The sequence below is a fragment of the Castanea sativa genome, chromosome 6 (assembly GCF_040712315.1).
Source record: "Castanea sativa cultivar Marrone di Chiusa Pesio chromosome 6, ASM4071231v1".
In the NCBI taxonomy this organism is placed as follows: domain Eukaryota; kingdom Viridiplantae; phylum Streptophyta; class Magnoliopsida; order Fagales; family Fagaceae; genus Castanea; species Castanea sativa.
The window spans coordinates 54995440-55004191 of NC_134018.1; the positions used below are offsets into that span (position 1 = coordinate 54995440).

The window sequence follows — 8752 nt, forward strand, 5'->3', positions numbered from 1 at the left end:
TGATTAACTAGTATAATATATCTTTCTCAATGCCGTAGCTTAGATAATTGGGCCTCAATTTATAATGCTAAAGACTTTCTTTTTTTTGCTTGAATAATGCTAAAGACTATGACTCTGTTTTGTGACAAATATTATAAATACCCGGGTTGACTACAAAATATTGCTTGAATGATTAGCAATGGGCTCCTTGCATAGTTGTTCTCATTGAGTCCTAGATTTTGAAATTTGACTTTGGAATTAGCTAGCTATGTGACAAATCCATGATCTCTTGCCCCTTTAAAAGGTTATGTTTATTATTTCTTTTAAAAAAAACTTATAACTGTGAAAATATTATTTTAGGTATTTAAAAGTTTTGAGTGTATACTGCTAGATCTAATCAAAGAGACAACCAAAAGAAACAAAAAAAGAAAAAGAAAAAAGAAAGAAAGATGATTAATACAAGGTTATGACAACCATTTTATTAATTAATCAACTCTCATTCATTGACCTAGAACTATGGGGATAGCTCATGTACTCTTCTGACGTACGTAAAGTGTAATCATACTTAAATTACAAACTAGAATTCCTATGTAACATGAAATCCTCCTAAAAAGATGGCCCATTTGTGCCCTAATTGGATCATTGTAGCACCAAATGCTTCAAATTATATTTTGTCAAAGACAATTGTGGTCGTTTGGACACGTGTATACAAGACCACAATGGAGTGTGCTCGTAGTATATAGATGGCGTACAATACAGCATGGTATAGGATGCTAATAATATTTTAGGTCTAAAATTTGTAATTAGACAAATAAGATTTTAATTACACACATCAAATTGAACCTAATTCCGATCCGAAGGTTTACAAATTACAGGAATAAACCCCAGCAACTGTCTCATGTTGTAAGTAATAATTAAGTATTGGAAACTTTGATTATCACCAAGCTTAGTAGCTTACCTTGGAGTTGATGTACAAGAGCACATGCAAATGGCTTAATTATCTATTAAGATTAGACTGAATCGTCATTTACTTAAGGATAATTATCTATTAAGATTATCACAGATTATCATAGACTTTTCGATTGAAGTGAATCTGTAATAGTATAATTGTATATCAAAGTTTACTTGGCAATCTCATCAAAAAAAATAAAAAAATAAATAAAAATTTATTTGGCAATCGCCAAGCCATGATTGCGGGACAAATATGTGAATCTGTGATACGTGCATTTACGTACATACCTCTATGTGAATATTATATTGCATTTAACAATTTATCTATTATAATTTTTTTTACGTGAATAATTTATTTTTCAATTTTTTTAAAGTCAATATTTGACTCATGGATGAAATTTTTTTAGTAATTAGATAATACCAAGTACATCTTAAATAAAATTTATTTTATTTCAATTAATATAGACTCATAAAGTTTTTAAATTGCAATAATTTAAAATTGTATTGTGAAACATTTATGTAAATGAAAATCTGGAGCTTAGCTTAAAATCAATATCAAACTCTAGCGTTGATTATGTAATTATCAACGTGCTTTATTGTTTATTCCATTTGTTAGCAAAACATTAAGTATTCATAGAGTTGAGTTTTCTACTTAGATTAAAGAAAGTCTTTGGTTCTTTAGAATAGGCTTTCTCTATGATGTAGTTTCTAACTTTCTATTTCTCTATTTGAATAAAATTCTTTGTCTTCCTATTAAAAAATAAATAGTCACTAGATACCACAAAATATAAATTTATTGCTGGGCTATGACTTCAACCCCACAGGTGTGTTAGAGCACGCTTAGTATGCTGAATATGAATTACAACATAAATGATAATTTTTATTACTAAGAATACTAAAACGTGTTGTAATGAAATAATTAAATATATTCATAAGTTTGGCTGTAAGCTATGTAACATTAGAATAAAACTTAAGATATATTCTAAGAAATACAATTATATTTTCTAAAAAATAATATATGTATTTTTTTTTTTAAATTTGAGAGAGAGATTAGTTATTTTTTATTTTGATAATTACTATATGCATATGAAAAGTTTGTTTATTTAAAAATATATTAATTTTAGAAATTGTTACACCTCTTTTATAGAAGAATAATTATTTCTCATTTTAAAAAATAATTATTTATAAGGAACCACATAACGAAGTTACTAAATAGTTATTTACACTAGTCTACTAAACATACCTTTAGTATAACAAAGTTTGGCAAATGGGGGTGGGGACTGGGGATGAAACATTTAGTTAAGGGCCGGAGATGAAACTATTATTGGGCTTAACGTCAGGCCACTGCTTTGGCCATGATCCATGAAGGTTGATGCCCGATTGAAAGAGCCATTGTGAACCTTTTTCACAACTGCTTGAAGCATAACGTTCCATGACAGCCCACACTTCAGTCCATATAATGCAAAGATTATTGAATAATTCTACAACAAGCTGGACATCTCAAAGCGGATGGAATGGTACGAGATTTATTCATGCTTCAATAAAAGGAGCTAGGGGGTGCCAAGGGGGGCCATGGTCCCCTTTAGCTTTTGAAAATTTTCATTAATCTTCTTTTATATTTGGTAATAAATCTAAAAATTACACAAAAATGTATTCACCTACTCCTAAGAAAATTTCCTGGCTCCGCCACTGGCCTTCATCATATCCTGCACCTCCAATTCCTTTGAATTCTCTGACCAAAAAAAAAAAAAACAAATCCATTTTTAAGCTATGTCTACCACTCATCCAATAAAACATAATCCTTCATAGTACTCTACGCTATATGGGATTACTAGGTTGGCTTTAATTGCTTTTATATCCAACACACTCAGAAGTTTCACAAGCTTCCATTTACCTTGAGCTATATGGGATTACTTGGCTTTGATAGCGTTTGTTAAGGAGAGGGTCAATCAAATTCAAATTTATGCAATCCCTAAAGAACTAGTCAAGTCATGTTTAATTCTTCTTGTAATTGCTTATATAGTTCAAATTAACCTTGAAAGGCAATAAGGTTTGATGTCAGACACAAATTAACCTGTTGCAACTTGCTGCTTTGTTTGTAACAGGTTGTTGTCAGCTCTGATTTGTTGCTTCTTAAAAAATTACTCATTCATCAAAACAATTACTATCTGCACATGCTTTGATTTTGATATATAAGCTACATATATATGATATTGAATTGAAGAAATATCGTAGGATCATCCTTATCTAGTAAAAGTTCAATTAAAAATGGACTTTTCTTATTTATTTTACAAATGGTAAGCTTCATCTCGCTACAACAAAAAGGCTCTGCTGTTATGCGAAACCAATTTTTACATGCCAGGCATGAGTTTTGCCCTACAAGAGTTTCTTCTCCCATCTTTACATGCCAAAATTGAAATGCTCTAAGCACCAAGCTGTACCGACTTAAAAGCCAACACTCAGCTATATTTACCTTTCCATCTTAGCCAAAAAGGCCAAATATTGATATTTTACCCATTGCCACATTTTTCTCATTCATAGCCATTAGCCAGGCATCAAAGTAATGTTGGTAATCTAATGGGCATGACCGCTTCTCCAAAGGTCCAAAGCCATGTTGAGTGCAAAATTGAATCTGAAGCCACTGTACCCACACCATCATGTCTGGTTGAGTAGCATAGCCATTGAGTAAAACTTTCTTCAAGAAATTTACCGACACAACTTTCAATATGGCCTATTTGCGATCGATGCATGATAAAAATAATGTCAACAATGGTGGAGCCAGATGAAAGTAATGTCTTGCTCTAATCACAACTAGCCATGTCAATAGTAGTGAAAATTTTTGCATCTTTAGCATTACTTTTCTTCCAACACAATTAACCATTTTTCTCAGTGTAAGAAGAGATCAACCAGAACCTCATCCAACAAATCCCCCAGAATCCCAGACTCAAATTCAAAAGCTAGCTCCTCTTGCTCCCCCTCAAAGTTGCTCCACCTCTCTCTTCTATACATGTCACTAATATAAGCCTCCCTCTTATGCTCTATACCCCATTCATGTAGTCCATTATGTTCCCCTCTCACCCATGCTTTTGCCGTGCTCACCACCTCGCTATCAAACTCATCATCATCCATTTTAGTTTGGCATCTCTTTGTAGTCAATTCATCCCTAAAGAAATCCAACAATAATAGTTCCACTCCGGCATTGCCAATATCTACTGTACTTCTTGTTTTGACAAACAGCTCCGAGACCTTCTTTTCAAATTCATCTGGTTCTTCTTCATCGAATTTGGTATTCTCTTCCATGGACATGCATTCCTCTTGGTTAAAAGGCTCCAGTTTAGCAAGAATCTCAAAGAGCTGGATCTTTTGCAAGAGGTTTTGTCTTGTCCCTGTTAGAAAATCATGATTTGTTAGCATTGTTCTCATGACCTATATTCATAGTTGTGCAATGTTAAACCAAGTGTTGTTTTTAATTTCTGCCTTTAAAATTTCCATTTGCACCCAAAAACAAAAGTAAGGATTGCTGTTTATGCCCACTAATTTGCATACCTCCTACATTGAAAAGATTACAAACCCACAAGCATACACAAAATTTTAAGAAAATCATCGTACCCCTAAAATTTCCAGTACACACATGAAAATATAAAAATGTAATATTAGGGATACAAAAATTTTCACAAATTTTTTTATAATTTATTAAAATGATAAGTTGTTATTGGAATAACATCATTTTCTCATGGACTCACCCTGACAAGTGACACTACTATTATCAGACACCAACCAAAATCGATCACATTAACCCCGAAAAATTTTGTGCCCCTACATTCATTGGAATTAAAAATGAAAACCTATAACTAAGTGAGGCCACTATATACCGGCCATAGTGCATGAAGACTTGTGTACCAAAAAATGAATAGGGAAAGACAGGAACGTACTCTCCATATTGGCAAGGCTTCGGGTAAAAGATGAGAATGACTCTTCACCCTCCCCAACTTGAAAATTAAGCACCGAAACTGGGCTTTGCTGTTCTTTCTCATCGCACCATGATTCTCCCTGTCAGAATTTATATTTTGGGCCAATCAAAATGAGTACAAATTCAAAAAAAAAAAAAACAATAGAACAATATTTATGCACCATATCGAAGACTACAGAAAAGACTAAAGAAATGTGGGATTAGGAAAAAAATATTAAAAATTATCTTTTTAAGCGTTTTCCCACTAGCTATTTTGAAAGTTTGATAGTCAAAATCTTCACATTATATGTGCCTTAAATCAAGATATTTTAGCATAGAGAGTTTCTCAACAGTGCTTTTCATTGGATCACGCACCATTAATTATGTGCGAAGCAACTATAAATGTCTTTTTTTTGAGAATCAAGCAACTATAAATGTTAGTACACATTCTTGGCATTCAAAAATTTAGATGTAAGTTAGAGTTACTTATTAATCGATTCTCATTAAAAAAAAAGTTGTTTATTAGAAAAGAAGTCACTCCTACACATAATAACAAAAATATTATTTGATCTTTTTCATAGGGAAAAATCTATGTTTGAATCTCTTCCCACTTCTTGTATGATTAAAAAAAAAAAGTGTTCAAGACTTCAAGTAACCGTGTTATAATTTGGAGCTAATTGAATATAGTAAAAAAATTTAAAGAAAATTTTTTTATAACCTATATTTTTGAATTAACTTCGATATTTTATTTTAGTTTCTCAATTTTTCTGTGATATTTTTTGTTTTAAGGATGTACAGATGTACATGTACCATTGTACTGAGTTCAAAGGAGAAAGTTGATTTTAAACTTTAAAGCCCATAAAATTAAGTTTCTAACACTAATTTAAGGTTCACTAAATAATGCATTATCTACAAATTATCACTAAATTAAGATTTATGTTGAAGTTTTAAAGTAAAATAGGATATACGAAATTTTTAATTAATGATTTGTAACACTAATCTCCAGCTATTTGAACTGTGTTGCGTAGCAAGTTGTGCAAATGGAAAATATATACAAACCACATAATTAATGTAGAATCCGACAAATTTAACACCGAAAGCAAAGAGTCTAAACTCTAAACTAAGAATGTATAATAGTATATTGTACAAATTAACTTCCTCAGTTCCTTGTTACTTCTCTTTTGTTTGATGTGATAATAATAAACTATGTGCCAAATTGCCAATCAAATAATAATAAACTATGTGAGAGACCCTTTTTGTTCATCAAAAAATAATAATAAACTATGGGCAATTGTCACAATGAGACAAAACCAACTTTACTATAGTATATACACACATTATATCATATTTATTATCAAATTTGTCTCAGCCTTTTTATTTTATTTTATTTTGTCAAAACGAATCTGACCACGAAAAACACAATGACAATGCAATAAATAAATATAAAATATAAAACTTTTAAAATCGACCAAGGAACCCTCACTAGCAGACACATACAATATATTTTACAGATGCGATGCACTAAATAATTGCTTACATTGGGTCCCACGTCAGCATAAGTTTCTGTCCCTGTTGTCGTTTTCGGACAATCCTCGCCGACAAGTGGTAAATACTTTTTACCTACTTCAACCTCCTTTACAACGTTGTCCTGAGAATTACCGCCCCCCCACGACGGTAAATACTCCGAGGTAAAATCACTTTCACACCAACTCGAGTTGTTGCTACTACACGTGGTATTTGTGGACCCCGTTGTAAGGGTAGTTGTGGTGCAGTGACTAGGCGAGGAATTGAAATCCAAGGGCTGAGATTTCTCCTCCACCAAGTCCCGAAACGATGTCCACCGTATGATGTCTTTGACTCTGATTGTAATTTTGACTTCGCTTGGTTTCTTTCTCGACAGTCTCCTTGAAAGGCTTCTAGGCAAAATGGAAGAGGAATTTTTCAACGGGAAATTTTTAACTGCGTTGATCATGGCTTGGAGGGCTGAGATTGTTGTTGATGCAGCTTTTGATGAGCTTCTAAGCAACTTAGAATTTGTGTTGTTGGTGAAAACTTGTGCATTGGGATTGCAGGGTTGTCTAGGGAGTGATTTGAATCCGGTTGAAGTGCATGAATTTGATGTGTCATTGAGGAAATCTTTAAGCATTCTAGGCCTACCAATACCATCATTTGGAAAAGGTTTTCTTTGTTGCAGTACTACTTTGGTCTTGGAATATGAAGCCATGGTTCGAAGGGGGGATAGAATATTTGTACGTGGTATTGTGACAGTTTAGTATGGTATAGAGAAAAGGGTATAGCCTAACTCACCTAAATAATCCAATGAGTACCTAACCCAATTGTCTGCTAAATATGAGACTTGTAATACAGGGTACAAAGAAAGTGAGAGATGGTTTGGTTTGAGAAGAGAATGAAATGGAAAATGAGAGTGATAGTGAGATGTGTGGTGTGATGTGATATGTGAATATAAAGGGGGTGAAGAAGGAAGAAGAAGAAAGTGAGAGGCAGCTTCTAGGTGGAGATCTCCAGGTAAGAAGCTCGTGCGGGTGAGAGAGACAATGAAAAATTAAAATTGAGGAAGATGACAAACTAAGGTAGAAGCGTGGATGTTTCTCTTTTACTGGTTTTCTATAATATATATATATATATATATATATATATATATATAAAAGGAAGAGTCAGATGTGGAGATTGTATATATATATAAATTTCTGGTATTTTTGGATTTTGGAGTAAGATAAGAAGCATGTCGTACGGGGAAATTGGCTTGACTCCCCTAGTACTATTAACTGTCATCTGTGTCTCATCACATGCATTTATTTGAAGAGTACCTGCAGGTTGATTTTTTGTGATCTATATTAATTGTACCCTTCAGGTTGTGATTGAAAATGATGTTTGGGAGGGTGGGTCTATATCCAAATATATGCTATAATTGTTGGAAGTAATTTCATTTTCACTATAGCATTTTTAGCAGAAAGTGAATTAAAGAGACTGCAATAGGCTACTATTACAAAAACTAGTACCTGCGTAATCAATTGTAATAGTATTATTGATGTTAGCTTGTGTTATAAAATATATAAGATATTAGTTCGATCAGAACATTTAGAGATATTAAAATTGTTTTTTCTTGCAATTTTTATGATATTAGTTACACTAAATTTCTCTATTACATTGCTATTATGTATATAATTTTAAAAATCACTATTGGATATATTACATATATAATATCAATTCACAATCACTATCTGTAAAATTCTATTAAATACAGCGCACACAAAAAAAAAAAAAATTTGTCCAAAAATATCTCCTATATTGAATGGAGATAAGTGCATAAGATCATTTAGCTCAATTGTAATTTGTTATGTTCAAAATCCTAACATACAAAACATATGAATAGAAATAGTATAAAAAATATGCTCATTAGTTCAAAGAAAAAATAATAACAAAAATATAAACAATTTAATTTGTATGGAAAGCTAACAAAAAGAAAATTCAATTTTGGATCTAATTAAATTTTCAATAAGCATTGGGTTTTTTATGGTTTATAAATATATATATATATATATATATATATATATATATATATATATATATAATTAGGTTTTTTATAATTTATTTATATTGAACTTCTCGTTTTCTACATAGAATTAAACTCACTTGACACAAAAATTTAAAAAACTTACATTAGATGAGACACGTAGCATAAAATTAAATTCTAATTGAATTCTAATTTTTACACTAAATTAAATAACTTGGCACAAATTTAAAAACTTAGATTAAATGGGACATGTGGTGTAAAATTAGACTCTAATATGACGTTTGGTATAGGAGAATCTACATTACTCTTGGCATCCAGATTCCTAGGAATCACATTCC

The 8752-nt window shown here is 31.7% G+C and overlaps 1 protein-coding gene across 1 annotated transcript; it reads right to left on the reverse strand.

The window, feature by feature from the left end:
- Positions 1-3207: 3207 nt before the first annotated feature.
- Positions 3208-7418, reverse strand: LOC142639098 (uncharacterized). The gene is made up of 3 exons (XM_075813202.1): positions 6417-7418; positions 4863-4980; positions 3208-4316 (listed from the first exon to the last, which is right to left on the reverse strand). The coding sequence occupies exons 1-3, from the start codon at positions 7101-7103 to the stop codon at positions 3817-3819; spliced, it is 1305 nt and encodes a 434-aa protein (XP_075669317.1). The 5' UTR covers positions 7104-7418; the 3' UTR covers positions 3208-3816.
- Positions 7419-8752: the final 1334 nt, after the last annotated feature.